Genomic DNA, 16,494 nt, shown 5'->3' on the forward strand with positions numbered 1-16,494 from the left:
CACACACCCCAACTGGTAACATCCATCTGTCCATTTATTTATACATTTCCAGGAGGAATAATAGAGGAATGGCACAATGCAGAGCTCTGAAAAAAGGTGTTCTAGAATTGTTATTTCGTGCTGAATGCAAATATTTACTAAAACGGACATCAGTCTCATGTAGAGACCCCCTGTAAATGTATGGAGGTACAGAATAATTAATGATCCTGCGGAGGCCCCTCTGCTGTGCCGTCCATGCCACGTCCAGTGGTTCCAAAAGTGTCCGTAAGCACTGGTGCCCACCGGAGGACCCTCCTCCTAAGCCTTGTCAAACAGTGAACATCATTGGCAAACGCTGGGATATTGTTGGCACACACTGCCAACATCTGCTAAAATAACAAACAACTGTCAAAGTTGTCAAAGTACGGAGGTAGCGAATATTAAATGACCTCAATAATCGCTTATTTGCAAGCCCCAGAATGGTTCTGTGTTTGCAGATCGCACCTATTGCCAACTCAACACATTTTGTATGCAGTGCAAACTCCCCGCTCTGCCGATGTGTTCTGCGGCCACTTCTGCAAGTCAGCAGGCAGGTGTGAAAAGAAGTAGCCGAACCAGTAAACATGTTACCTCAACCCAAAATCTGACCAGTCTGAGACTACAAAGGACGTGCTGTTTTATTTTACAATCAGCGCCCCCCTTATCCTTAGGCTGTTTCTGGTATTGCAGAATATTTTTTTTTTTTAGCTTGCAAAAAATATGATGTCTTCACTTTGCAGATCCTATTTATGAAGAAGCAGACGGGTACTATGACATGGAAGACCTAATAGTGGAACAGGATATGGACTATGTCAGTGAGTGTTGTGACGGTCTATCAGTTCTATGTAGATCAATGCAATTGTATCAGTTTAGTATTGAGACATAGGAAACAAGGAGAAAATAGGAGCTGGGGGCAAGACCACCTGAATAGTTATGGAGGTCCTTGGATGAACATGTTGGGGCTGCCTTTTGTAACATGGGAGATAGAGAGTAATGCTACCTGTATACCAGTATAGTACCAAAATAATGCAGCCATACGGTGCCAAATAGTAGCTCCATGAGGGCTATTCTTATACTGTGGGGGTGCAGACGTAGCTGTGGCACCTAACGAATACTAAGAGGATTAAATGTGGCACTTAGTATATGGGGGCCCTGGTACAGATTTTAAATTGGGACCCACAATCTTCAAAAGGTTATTCCCATTTTCAGTTATTTATATTGTCGGATAGTGATTGTAAAAGAAAACATTTTTGTAATTTACTATTTGTTAAAATTTGCAGCCGTTCTTGAGATATTAACACGTTTCTTTTGTTTACAGTTCGTTGCCTAGGAAACTGACCACAAGAATGGCAGCAAATTTTAATAAGTAGTAAATTGCAACAGTGCTTGTAACAATCAATTTTCAGGAGGACATTGAGTCAAACGATTACCACAAGTATTTTTATAAACAATAAATATTTGTATTTAGTAAATAAAAAATATAACCATTATAAATTGCACGGGTCTCATACAATATTTTGTGAAATCACACCAAAAGTGTAAAACATGACCCAGGGAAGAGCGTGCAGGACTGAAAAAATGAACACTTGTAATCCATTTGTCAAGTTATACCAGGTGATGATGTATCAGCTCAAAAATGCTATGTAATAGGCTTCCTTTGCAGTTCCTCATGCTTGCACAACAACATCACCTGCGTATTATATTTCGTGCTCATAATTCCTCCATGTATACATTTAAATAATGGCAATAATTACCCATAAATAAGTCCTAATCACGTTCCAACCTCCGTCATAGACCCCGACGCGCGTTTTGCATATTCGTAGTGTCGCTTCCTCAGGGGGCGTGGTTTAAGTGACATGTCAGTCCGGCATAAATAGTAAGCCGTTCCGGTCCCATGACCGCACGGCTGCCTATCAGTGCCAGGCTGAAGTGCGCATGCGCACCGCGTCCCATCATCATGCCGACCAAGTCCGTGAGAGAGACGTCCTTCCATGATCACGTGGGCGTGCTGGCGCCTAGCCATGCCCCACGCCTACATGGGACGGACAGCAAACCAAGGGCTGGAAGGAAAACAGCATGGGACACGGCATCTCTGGTGCTTAGTATGATTCCTACATAACAGAGCTATGAAACAGTACCATAACAGGCCCCCTGGTGCACATTTACACCATGGTCATATTGGGATAATGGAAGCCCCCTGCCTTGGGGCAAGTCTTCTTTTTGGAACAATGTTGTTTGACTAAGGGTCAGGACGAACAGCGCCACTCTTGTGCATGGGCCACGCCTGGAATTGCAGCTAAGATCTGCACTGAGATTCATTATGTTCTGAATGTTGCTTTTTATATTTTCAGGTGTTTCCCGCGGAGTACCCGGACTTCAGACCTTCATGTCATCTGGTGACTAATTCTAATTACGTATTAAATTTTAAAACTTATAAAAAAAATTGAGAAATAATAATACAGGGGAACAATTTGAAAAAAATTTCTGTTGAGTTAGGTTTTTGAGCTGATTTATACTAAAATTGGCATGCTGATTCCAAAAATGTAGTCAGATTTTTTCTAGCACGTCAAGTTTTTCCTACACAACTTACCTGCCAGAGAAGCACAATTGCACTGATATCTGTAATAAGACTTGTTATCTGATTACAATTCGACTCATATAGAGCTACGTGGCAACTTGTAAGAGTAGTCACAACTTTGTCATGCCTATTTCTTATATATTTCATTTTTGTTCATATTTGTACTATTTAATAAAAAAAAAAACACTTTTTAGGTACAGTAGTTTACATAGTTTTGAGAAGACAATAATCCTATAGTTCAAAAACTTGACGTGATAGAGAAAAACTGAGATCATTTCTGGATTCAACATCCAAAACTTAATTAAGAACAGTTGTCTGACCTAACTCTTAAAAAATTGTGTTCCCCAGTGTAATATATATTCATGACCTTCTATGACTCTGTTGTCGCAGTTGATGGCGATCCTCACTTTGTGGTGAACTTGCTTCCAATCCGGGAGAAGTTGTGCTTCACTCTCGATGGCCGACCGGGGGACATTCTGAAGCTCCTCTCTGATCCGGTCACAGGTATCGTTCTCGTACCTTTACCTACTTTCGATGCAATCCGCTGATCCCTCTGTGGCTGGATCAGGTTCCCCCATAAGCCACAAAGTTTAATGAAGCCAAATTATGCCACTGAGACCTGGAAAAAAGGTGAAGAACCGAAAAAGATTAGAACTTGTAACAAGCTACTCACATGCTCTCCTACTAGCTAATAAATGAAGGGGTCACTTAGTTTTCCCGCGCTCGGGGGTCCCCTTTAAATAGTGTCAGTCCTAATTTATTAAATAGAAAACTTCGCTTTCTTCACACTTCGGTGATACGAAAACTTGGTGGTAATTGACATATAAGGTGCAGACTAGCGATTGCAGTCAGGGGCGGATTAAGAGTAGCCGGGGCCCCGGGCAGTTTGGAAGGAGTGGGCCCCCCAGGTTCCTAATGTATCCCCTTTGATAGATCATGTGATAGGTCATGTGAGTAACACACAGGTGCTCTGGTAGAAAACGACAGAGATATCCGTGCATGTAGCGAGCCGCACACATTTTTTCTTTTATGCATATCACTATAAATAATATAGCGCTATACATAATAGAGCAGGGGTGGTAGACTAATTTTCCCAAGGGGCCACATGACAGACCGTGACTGTTGTGGAGGCCGAACCAATAGGATGAAATCAATTTGGCTCAATATTAATATCAACATATTAATTATATATTTTTTATATTAATTGTATGACTTAATACTGAGCAGAATTAAGTATGCCGACATCCCCTATATATAGTGTGAGCCCACACATAGCCCTCTACATGCAATATGAGCCCCCACATAGCCCCCTCAATCAACAACCAAAGCAATCAACCTATGGAGCCCTTATACATGTAGATCATAACAAAACAAAATATACAACATTTTCTTTATTTAGTTAGTTTAAAAGTCCAATCCATACAGAAATAAATACACACTCTGCACAGAAAAACTGTGATTAAAGAAAAGAGGAGAAATGAGGGGAGACTTTCCTATCTCCCTTCCTGACAGCGGAGGCTGGAACCCTAAGGTGTAACGGTATGGCACCCCCGCTCCTCGCCGACTGCCCCTGACTAACCAGGCATCCTCTATAGGGGATCAGATAAGATGTAATGGACATATATGAATATATATAATAAAGATCCAAGTATGTAGTGACTCGCATACTCCATCTCCCATTCTCCCGTTGAAGATGTTTTAACCGTTTGTGTTTCTTCAATAAAGCATGGATTTTCTAGACTGGTGAGTGCCACCTCTGCTTTCTACATACTTGGACTTATAGTACTGTGTTTTCTCTTGGTGAGCACCCGACGTCTTAGTATTAAACACCAAGCTGGCAAACTAGGCTATTGTGGTTCTAGCGGTGCGGATCACTTTTTCTCTTTCATTGTGGTGGATATACAGTATAGATACTAGTGGGTTGAAGGGTGTATATATATCATCAATATGTTTCAACAGTCTGACCAGAAAAAAACCCCAACAAAGTCCAAGAAGAAACATATATGATGTCCTTGTACAACAAAGAATAATCCTTCATATCATAAATGATAGTCAAGTGGCAGTGCAATTAACACCACAAAGCATCCATATACCTCATAGTCACGCTCCTATGGATATCAACTGTGTATATACATAGGGTAAAGTAAGTATTTGATACACTGCCGATTTTGCAAGTTTTCCCACCTACAAAGAATGGAAAGGTCTGTAATTTTTATCGTAGGTACACGTCACCTGTGAGAGGCAGAATCTAAAAAATAAAAAAAAACAATATAATTACATTGTATGATATTTACATAATGAAATTGCATTTTATTGCATTCAATTAGAATTTGATCACCAACCAACCAGCAGGAGTTGTGGCTCTCACAGACCTGTTAGTTTTTATTTAAGACGCCCTCCTACTCTGCACTCATTACCTGTACAAAAGACAGCTGTCCACACACTCAATCACACTCCAACCCCTCCACCATGGCCAAGACCAAACAGCTGTCTAAGACCTTCCCAAGGCTGGGGTGGGCTACAGGACAATAGGCAACCAGATTGGTGAGAAGGCAACAACTGTTGGCACAATTATTAGAAAATGGAAGAAACACAAGATGACTGTCAATCTCCTTCGGTCTGGGGCTCCATGCAAGATCTCACCTCGTGGTGTAAGGATAATTCTGAGAAAGGTCAAGAATCATCCCAGAACTACACAATAGGACCTGGTCATCTGAAGAGAGCTGGGACCACAGTCTCAAACATTACTGTTAGTAACACACTACGCCATCATGGATTAAAATCCTGCAGGGCACACAATATCCCCTGCCCACGCCAACACATGTCCAGGCCCTTTTGAAGTCCGCCAGTGCTAATCTGGATGATCCAGAGGAGGCATTTGAGAAGGTCATGTGGTCAGATGAGACTAAAATAGAACTTTTTTTATCAACTCCACTCACTGTGTTTGGAGGAAGAAGGATGATTACAAGCCCAATAACATCATCCCAATCGTGAAGCATGGTGGGAAACATCATACTTTGGGGGTGCTTTTCTGCAAAGGGTACAGGATGACTGCCATATTGAAGGGAGGATAAAGGGGTCATGTATCTCAAGATTTTGGCCAGCAACCTCCTTCCCTCAGTAAGAGCATTGAAGATGAATCGTGGCTGGGTCTTCCAGCATGACAATGACACGAAACACACAGCCAGCGCAACTATCGAGTGGCTCTGTAAGAAGCATTTCAAGGTCCTGGAGTACGTAGTCTAGCCAGTCTCCAGACCTGCACCCAATAGAAAACCTCTGGAGGGAGCTGAACTTCAATGTTGCCCAGCGACAGCCCTGAAACCTGAAAGATGTGGAGAAGATCTGTATGGAGGAGTGGGCCAACATTCCTGCTGCAGTGTGTGCAAAGCTGGTCAAGAACTACAGGAAATGTCTGACCTCTGTAATTGCAAACAAAGGTTTCTATACAAATATTAAGTTTTGTTTTTCAATTGTATTAAATACTTATTTCAGGCAGTAAAATGCAATTTAATTATGTAAAAATCATACAATGTGATTTTCTGGATTGTATGTTTAGATTCTGTCTCTCACAGTTGAAGTGTACCTATGATAAAAATTACAGACCTCTCCATCATTTGAAGGTGGGAAATCTTGCCGAATCGGCAGTGTATCAAATACCTATTTTCTCCACTGTGTATACATAGACCCTATATGGCCTGAACAGTTGTGTACGTAGCTTAATGGCATCTTCTTCCAACGCATTTCCCCCTCTTTTGGTTATTCGGGGGTTCATCAGGGATTTCCTTAAAGGGGTTTCCACTACTTTCATGTAACCCCCCAATGTATCCCCCCAGGGCCCCTTAATGAATTGTGTAAATACCTTCTGTTGCCGTTTTCGCCTGTGAGCGGCGCTATGGCAGCGGCTGAGTCCGGGTCACGTGAACCCTAGGCTGCAGCCACCGCTAATTTCCGCTGACGTCTCGTCAATTTCCAGACTCTGGAAATTGACGTGACGTCGCCAACAGGCGTGACCAAGGCTCCACAGGCAGTAGTCACTCAAAGAGTGACAGGGCTGTGGGCGTGGCTGTGTGCTGCCTGCGGGGCTGTGCTGGGGGTGGGCGGGGCTGTGCTAGGGGCGGGCGGGGCTGTGCTAGGGGCGGGCGGGGCTGGGCTGTGCTAGGATCTGCTGGTCGGCAGCGCTCATATGCCGAGATGTGCGGCCGGTGCATCGGCGGCTGGTGCGGCGGCCGATGCATCGGCGGCAGCGGCCGGTGCCGTGTTGGCGGCTGGTGCGGTGGCGGCAGTGGCTGGTGCTGTGTCGGCAGCAGCGGCCGGTGCATCGGCGGCTGATGCGGTGGCCGGTGCGTCGGCGGCCGGTCCCGTGGCGGCCGGTGCATCAGCGGCTGGTGCAGTGGCCGGTGCAGCGGCGGCCGGTGCGTCATCGTCGTCGGCCAGTGCGGCGGCCGGTGCAACGGCGGGGGTCTGCGCGGTGAAGGTCTGTGCCGAAGGTGCTGGAGTGTGCGGTGGCGGCGGCGTCTCTGTGTGCAGGCATCGTCCGATGGGACTACAAGTCCCATCGGGCTCTGCCTGCTACAGTGACAGCGAGTAACACATTAGCCGATGATGGGACAGTAGTAATCCCATCATCCGGCTAATGTGTTGAATGTAAAAAAAACAAAAAAACACAGTACATACATATAACACACACCATGTGACGTAACATGTGACAACATGCAACACATGCAACGACATGCACCATGCAGCGACGTGCACCATGCGACATGCACCATGCGGCGACATGCACCATGCGACGACATGCTCCATGCGGCATGCAACATGCACCATGCGACGACATGCGACATGCACCATGCGACAACATGCACCATGCGGCACAATGCACCGTGCGACGACATGCGTCATGCACCATACGGCGACATGCACCATGCGGCGACATGCGACATGCACCATGCGGCGACATGCACCATGCGACGACATGCTCCATGCTGCGACATGCAACATGCAACATGCGACGACATGCACCATGCGGCGACATGCGCCATGCAACGACATGCTACATGCACCATGCGGCACCATGCACCGTGCTACGACATGCGACATGCACCATGCGACGACATGCTACATGCACCATGCGACGACGTGCGACGACATGCACCATGCGACGACATGCACCATCCGACAACATGCTACATGCACCATGCAGCACCATGCACAGTGCGACGACATGCGACATGCACCATGCGACGACATGCTACATGCACCATGCGGCGACATGCACCATGCGACGACGTGCGACGACATGCACCATGCGACGACATGCACCATGCGACGACATGCTACATGCACCATGCAGCACCATGCACAGTGCGACGACATGCGACATGCACCATGCGACGACATGCAACATGCACCATGCGGCACCATGCGACGACATGTGACATGCACCATGCGACAAATATGCACCATGCGACGACATGCACCATGTGACATGCACCATGCGATAACATGCGTCATGGTACATGCGACATGCGTCATGGGACATGCGACGACATGCGACATACAGTACATACATATAACATACATACAGTACATATAACAGAGTACATACTCACCATCACTTGTCACTTTGTTCCCCGAAGCCATTGTCACCTGTAAAAAATATTAAAATAATAAACAAACAATATACTCCCTGATGCGCAGAAATCCAATTAAAACGAGTGTCCCACGACGATCTCCCGTGGAGAGCAGGAACATCAGCTGATGCGACCGCTTGCCAGGGGCTCCAGCAACACAATGATGAAAGGTATCCTTCCATAATGTAAGGTATCCTTCCATAATGTATTCCTCACAAGGTATTCCTACGCCCCTGTGAGAAAATAGTCCCTAGTCTCACTTTATGCCATTGCTGGGTGAGACATTTTCCCATGCAGCAAATGCCATAAAGTGAGACCAGTGAACTAGAGTAACCTCAATGATGCACTGCAGGAGCCATTGTCTCCTGTCAGTGTGTCACTGAGGTTCCTATAGAGCGGTGACATCACCCGATGTCACTGTTCTATAGGGGAGATCGTCGTGGGACACTCGTTATTAATTGGACTACGGCAGACAGGTAGTATACGGTTTATTATTTTACGTTTTTTGCAGGCGCTGAAGTATGGTAAGTATGGTTAAATGAAGAATATTAAAAATACTTTTTTCCGAATGTGTGCGTGTTTTATTAACCCTTTCTTACTATTGGATTAATAATGGATAGGCGTCCTATTGACGCCTCTCCGTTATTAACCCGGCTTAATGTCACCTTACAATAGCAAGGTGACATTAACCCCTTTTTACCCCATATCCCACCACTACTCGGGAGTGGGAAGAGAGGGGCTAAGTGCCGGAATTGGCGCATCTCACAGATGCGCCATTTCTGGGGCGGCTGCGGACTGGTATTTGTAGCCGGGGGGGCCAATATCCATGGCCCCTCTCTAGGCTATCAATATCAGCCCGCAGCTGTCTGCGTAGCCTTTCTGGCTATAAAATATAGGGGGACCCCACGTCATTTTTTTGGGGGGGTCCCCCTATTTTAATAGCCAGTGAAGGCTACGCAGACAGCTGCGGGCTGGTATTCATAGCAGGCTACAAATATTGGCCCCCGGCCGTCGGTGTTCCCCCCTCTGGCGCAGAAAATTGCGCGGGAGCCCACGGCGTTTTTTTCCGCTTTTTTTTTTTTTTAAATTCAACACTCATTAAGGCCTCTTTCACTCTTGCGTCGGTACGGGTCCGTCGCTATGCGTTGGGCCGACGTACCGACGCACGTTGTGAAATTTGTGCACGACGTGGGCAGCGGATGCAGTTTTTCAACGCATCCGCTGTCCATTCTGAAGTGCGGGGAGGAGGGGGCGGAGTCTCTGCCGCGCATGCGCGTTAGAAAATGGCGGGCGCGATGGCCAAAAAAACTTTCACTTGAACGTTTTTTCGTGCCGACGGTCCGCCAAAACACGACGGATCCGTTGCACGGCGGACGCGACGTCTAGCCATCCGTCACGATCCGTCGCTAATAGAAGTCTATGGGTAAAACGCATCCTGCAAGCACATTTGCAGGATCTGTTTTTTTCCACCGGATCGTTTTTTTCCGCCAGATCTGTTTTTTCCACTGGATCTGTTTTTTTCCGCAGGATCCGTTTTTTTCCACCGGATCATTTTTTTTCCGCCAGATCTGTTTTTTTCTCATAGAGTTGTATTAGCGCTGGATTGCGCCTGATGGCCACACGTTTAATCCGTTTTTTGCAGGATCCGTTAAAAATGCTGTTTCCGCCAGAAAACACATACAGAGGAACGTTTTTTTTCGGTCCGTCGAAAAAACGCACAGCGACGGATCTAGCAAAAAACGGATGAAACGTGTGGCCATCAGGCGCACTCCGGCGCTAATACAACTCTATGAAAAAAACGGATCTGGCGGCAAAAAAATGATCCGGTGGAAAAAACGGATTTGGCGGTAAAAAAAAGATCCGGCGAAAAAAAACGGATCCTGAAAATGTGCTTGCAGGATGCGTTTTGTACCCATAGACTTGTATTAGCGAGGGATTGCAACACGTCGCGTCCGTCGCCCAACGAATCCGTCGTGTTTTGGCGGACGCGACGCACAAAAAAAGTTCAATGTAACTTTTTTGTGCGACGTGTCTGCCATTTCCGACCACGCATGCGTGGCTGGAACTCCGCCACCTCCTCCACGCTCATCACAATGGGCAGCGGATGCGTTGTAAAACTGCATCCGCTGCCCACGTTGTGCTAAATTTAGCATAACGTCCGTCGGTACGTCGGGCCGACGGTTTGCGACGGTCCTGTACCGACGCAACTGTGAAAGTAACCTTACATCTGAATTTGCTGAGTATAATGCAGCCACCCCAGAGTATAATGTAACCCCCCAAAGAATATAATGCAGCCCTCCCAAAGAGTATGATGCAATCACCCCTCATAGAATATAAATATAATACAGCCCCCCATAGAATATAATGTAGCCCGAATAGAATAGAATGCAGCCCCATCAAACAGTATGATGCAATCATCCCTCATAAAATCTAATACAGCCCCCCATAGAATATAATGCAGCCCACCTCCCAATAATATATAATGTAGCCCCCATAGAATATAATGCAGCCCCCCATAGTATATAAGACAGCCTCCCCCATAGAATATAATATACCCCCCATAGTATATAACACAGCCTCCCCCATAGAATAGAATATACCCCCGTAATAGTATATAACACAGCCACATAGTATATAACACGGCCTCCCCCATAGAATATAATATACCGCCCATAGTGTATATCAAAGCCCGCATATAATATAGCACAACTTGCATAGTATATAGCACAGCCTGCATAATACAGCACAGCCCGCGTGGTAGTATACAGCACAGCCCGTGTAGTAGTATACAGCACAGCCCGGGTCGTAGTATATACAGCACAGCTCGCGTAGTAGTATACACAGCACAGCCCACACAGTGGTATATACACAGCACAGCCCACACAGTGGTATATACACAGCACAACCCACACAGTGGTATATACACAGCACAGCCCACACAGTGGTATATACACAGCACAACCCACACAGTGGTATATACACAGCACAGCCCACACAGTGGTATATACACAGCACAGCCCACACAGTGGTATATACAGCACAACCCACATCTCACCCCCCCCCCCCCCCCCCCCGATAATTGGCTCCACAGTCCAGTAAAAAAAAAAAAAAAACTCTCCTCACCTTTCCTCTTGCCCGCGCTGCTCCTGGCTCCTATCTCGGTGGCTGCAGTCTGCCCGGGACACAGCAGGTGTGCGATGATATGACGTCATCGCGCACCCGCAGTGTCAGAGGCAGAGCGGGGAATGATGGGAGAGGGAGCGTCAGCGGACGCTCTCTCCTCCATCATTGCATTGAACTATACCGGCGTCATAGATGCCGGTATAGTTGAATGCGGCGGCAGTGGGAGGAGGGGGGAAAGAGTGCAGCGGCCCACTACTGGCACCGGCCCTTCTGGCATTTGCCAGAAGTGCCCGATGGCCAGTCCGGCCCTGGTCACCGCCCACACACTTCCTTTCTCCTGAACTGCAGCGTTTCTCGGACCCACATCCGCAGCAAAACTGGAGATATTTTTTACAACTCAATGAAAGTCTAAGGCCGGAGTCACACTACAGCGAGATACGGCCGAGTCTCGCAGGTTAAATACAAGCTCTGGCACTGACACTCCGGAGCGGAGCGAACGGCTCCATGTATTGCTATGCGGCCGCACGCTCCGCTCCAGAGTGCCGTGCCAGAGCTTGGTTTTAACCTGCGAGACTCGGCCGTATCTCGCTGTGTGTGATCCCGGCCTAAGGGTGCAGAAACGCTGCAGTTCGGCACAAAAGAAGTGACATGCTGCGGAGAAAAAAAAAAGCTGCGTTTCGGTTTGGCCTTTTCCGCAGCATGTGCACAACAAGTCTGCAGCTCCCATAGACTTACATTGGTTGTGCACTACACTCCGGATTTGATGCAATTCTGTACGGCAAAAAACGCTGCGGAACTGCAATCAAATCCGAAATGTGTGCACACAGCCTTAGCATTTAGTGAAGCTAGCAAAAAAGCCAAGCAAAAAACAAGTGTGGGATTGCACTTTTTTTGCAATTTCATCACACTTTGAATTTTTTTCACATTTTCTGTTACACGACTAAAACCAATCGTGTTGCTCAAAAGTAGAACTTGTCCTGCAATAGATAAGCCCTCACATGGCCAAATTGACGGAAACACTATGGCTCTGGAAAGAAGGGGAGCGATAAACGAAAAAAGCTCCAGGGGTGAAGGGGTTTAGAAACATGGATATAGATATATCTGTATCTATCTATCTATCTATCTATCTATCTATCTATCTATCTATCTATCTATCTATCTATCTATCTATCTATCTAATATCTATCTTTCTGTGTGTAATGGAGTGTGGGTTGGACAAATGTAAAAGAGGAGGTTGGACAGAAATGACACCACAAATCTTTTTGAAGAGAGAGGGGGAGAGGAGGGAGGGGTTTGGGTGTGTTTTGGAGTGGGTGTGGTAGGTTCAGGCTTAGTCCCCTTTGCAATGCATCTTGGAACTTGTAGTATTAAAGCACAATAACTCAGGAGAAAGGAAGTTGTCGATTAACCCCATGAGAGTTGAATCCAGCACTGAAGATGTGCTGCTGCAGCATGATAACAGGTAATATTGCTAAAATAAACACAGTAGATGTTTTCAGTGGCACATAACAGCAAGATTTATGAAAAAAACCCAAAAAACTTTATAGTAGTGGACAACTTCTTTAAATTCTTATCTGAACTTGCTCCAGTTTTTCAATATCTTTTTTTAAAATGTGGTGCCCAGAACTGAACCCAGTATTCCAGATGAGGCCTGACCAAGGAGGAATAGAGGGGGATAATTCCTTCACATGATCTAAATTCTATACTTCTCTTAAGACATCCTGGAACTGTGTTTGCCTTTTTTGATGCTGCATCACACTGTTGACTCATGTGCAGTCTGTGATCTATTAGTACACGCAAGTCTTTTTCACACGTGAGAAATACTGAGTCACACTGGCGCTCACCACTAGGTAAACTGACTACCCCAGGGAAGGGGTTAGTAGAACAGAGACAGCCCCCAGCTGCTGGAATCTAAACAGAACATGTACCAATCCTGTAAATGAATAAAGATTCAATACTACAGTATATGATGCCAAGCTTGGGGGTAAACTGTTCAAGGAGTCTACATTGAGAATGAACCAATGGAACTGATTAATTCCCTGCTTAAATCATTACGCTAGATATTACTCTTGTAAAAGAAAAAACTAATACATGATGTGCAGGGAAAAAACACAATGATAGAAGCCACCCCTTAATGTTCTGTAAATAACACAGGTATATGCAGTGTTTAGCGCTTACCCTAAGTGTGGTGAATGTCTGTCTGTGTCCCACGATCCACGGTGCTTCGTTCGGCTATGCGGTAATGGACGGTTGAATGTAGGTTGCTTCTTACTAGCGGTAAGAAGTGGGGAGCGCCTCAACTGTGCACTACCAAAGGAGCCCCGGCCGAAGGCGTCCCTGGATACAGCTGAAAAAATGGCTGCCAGTACCTGCTCGCGTGTGCTCGGATGTGATGTCACAAAGCTACGAAGCGATGTTAGGACCAAAAAGGGGTAACTAACGCGTTTCGAAGGTGAACGACCTTCTTCATCAGGATTAATACCCACCGTCTGGTCTCCTCTATGTACTTTGTGGCAGCGCTTATATCCCTGCCCCTAAATTGCTCTGTTCTGCCCTAGCCTTAATTCTATATATGTTTGTATGTTTAGGTGCAGCTACTGTACTGTGGATATGCCGGGTAAAATGGATATATGATTCCCGTTCCAAGGACAAACGTTTGCAATTAATAGTTTTAAGAAAAAATACATATATGCATATTTGCTGCATGTCGGAAAGCAATTTATGTGTTAAAAACCAAACTTTATTAAATATTACATAGTTAAAAAATGTATATGTGTGTGCTTTAAAAAATGGGCATATACTGTCATCGGAATAGTCCCATGTGTAAGATTGCTAAATAAAATTAAACCAAAGACTCCCTGATAGGGATATCTAAAAATCTTATATACAAGGGGCCCTTCATAAAAACCTTTGGGTCCTAAAATGTAACAAGGGAAGCAGATAAAAGCAAAATATATGAAAAAATGACAAAGGATTTTTTGTAATTATAAAACTAATTTTTTAAATTAATTATTTCAAAAATAATTCTTTTAAAACAATTCTGTGGTCATATACTACAAATATAGATGTAGTGTATTCATCATATTGGATTAAAAAGCATATAATTCTAGTTCATGGTTTAAACCCTTGGGGGTTAGACAGTCGAAAAGGAATATCCGCTGTGATTCAATTTTGGACATTTGTTTTAAGAAGTCCCCCCCCCCCTTGGATTTGGTTGCACCTTCTGAATGCCACAGAAAAATACGCCTTTCATTGTTCTATCATGCTTCTCCTTAAAATGGCGCGATAGAGGATGACCCAGATATCCTTTTTGAATGTTGGTTAAATGTTCTTTGACCCGTACCATAAGTCTCCTCCTAGTCCGACCCACGTATATTTTCTTGCATGGGCATTAGATAAGGTAAATAACTCCCGTAGAAAAGCAGGAGATATTTAACACATTTTAACACATAACACATAACACATATTTAACACATAAATTGCTTTCCGACATGCAGCAAATATGCATATATGTATTTTTTCTAATGGTGATTTCCTTCGTGTCACTAGAGTCTTTGAACCTTAATTGGCGAGTTTTCTTGAATGGTGTAATTATACAACAGAAGCATCCCCCACATGGTGTGAATCCCATATTCGAACAGGAAGATGTTCTGGGGGTGGATTTTGGTCTATTGAGGGCCAATTTGGTTTTGGGAGCTAAAAGATTACCCAGTGTTTGGGCCTTTCTAAACACAAATTTGGGGTGAGATGGTAAATGTTCCCCGATCAGTTTATCCTTTTGTAGGATAGCCTACGGCCAGTTATACACGAAATGCTATCACAAAGAGGTGGACTCCAACAGTTGTATTTATATAGCAAGTTGCCATTTACCTATGTGGCTCACCAATATTCCGAAAGGCCAATTCACTAGAATCCAACGCAATTGTACTAACATGAATGATTTTGAGAATGAATCTGAGTATTTAACACAGCAATTTCTCAAAAAAGGATATGCACAACCAATGCTAGAGCAAGCCAAAAGTGAAGTAAGGGGGTGCCAAGAAGTACCCTAGTACATAGGACAAAAGCGAATGTCCATAAGACCCCAAATATCCTGGAACAAATTAACCGATTACCGATTATAACACAATTTCATGCGAGCTACAGGCAATTTCAGGGTATAATCTGCAGGCACTGGGCTATCCTACAAAGGGATAAACTGATCGGGGAACATTTTCCATCTCACCCCAAATTTGTCTTTAGAAAGGCCCAAGCACTGGGTAATCTTTTAGCTCCCACAATCAAATTGGCCCTCAATAGACCAGGCAGTAGCACAGATTGCCCTCATTATAATCTGCCTGCGGTTGCAGTACAGACTGGGTGGCTCTATTACACTTGATGGTTGGGGGTCCACGACCTGGATCCCCACCAATTGTCATATACAAAATTAATGAAAATGCTAGGTACCCTTTAGGGAGGAGAATAATGTTTATCCCCCCCTTACCAACTGCCAGAGCAAGTTCTGTGCTGGCATTAAACTAGGAAGGAACGCTGAGAGATTTTAGCTCCATAGCCTGCAGAATTGTGAATGCAGCTTCCAACTATAATCCAAATATCCTTCTGCAATTACCAGTATGTCTATTATTTAGGTATCACAGTAAATGGACATCTGATGAAGGCTCCTCTAAGAATTGGCCATGAAAACCGACTACGGACCTACCTAGATGTCATCACCATCACCATTAACCAGCCACGGATCAACTACTTAGTCAATATCTCTCTGGACAGTTTGATGCTCAAGGGAGAAAAAGTGATGGTTCTCCCCATAACCCGACCGTCTCTAATCAGAAAGCCCAAATTGACCATCAAAATCTCTCCATCCTCCAACATCAGCGTTTGGATTGGTCGTAAGGTTGAGCTGCTGATACTGTTCCACCGCTACCAGCATCCCACTTACCTGCAGATGAACCACCTGGGCTTTTACATTGTGAGAGGAGATGGGTTGTCCTCCACCTCCGGAGGTCTGCTAGGTAAACGCACACAAGATTGCGTATATTTGGAAGTCACATTAGTAATATTATTTTCCCTGCATTTTGGCTTCACCTCCAGAGTAAATCTGGCCATGGTTGAGAAGGTTTGTCCCATATTTGCCCCATATTTCCT

At 45.1% G+C, this 16,494-nt stretch overlaps 1 protein-coding gene across 1 annotated transcript in view; it reads left to right on the forward strand.

Moving 5' to 3' along the window:
- Positions 1-16,494, forward strand: part of ITIH6 (inter-alpha-trypsin inhibitor heavy chain family member 6) — an 84,247-nt gene that overhangs the window by 65,358 nt on the left and 2,395 nt on the right. The window contains exons 10-13 of the mRNA XM_069748191.1: positions 759-833; positions 2,370-2,414; positions 2,987-3,100; positions 15,981-16,361. Of these exons, the coding sequence (XP_069604292.1) occupies positions 759-833; positions 2,370-2,414; positions 2,987-3,100; positions 15,981-16,361 (615 nt within the window). The remainder of the gene's footprint in view (positions 1-758; positions 834-2,369; positions 2,415-2,986; positions 3,101-15,980; positions 16,362-16,494) is intronic.

This window comes from Ranitomeya imitator, chromosome 2 (assembly GCF_032444005.1).
Source record: "Ranitomeya imitator isolate aRanImi1 chromosome 2, aRanImi1.pri, whole genome shotgun sequence".
NCBI lineage: Eukaryota > Metazoa > Chordata > Amphibia > Anura > Dendrobatidae > Ranitomeya > Ranitomeya imitator.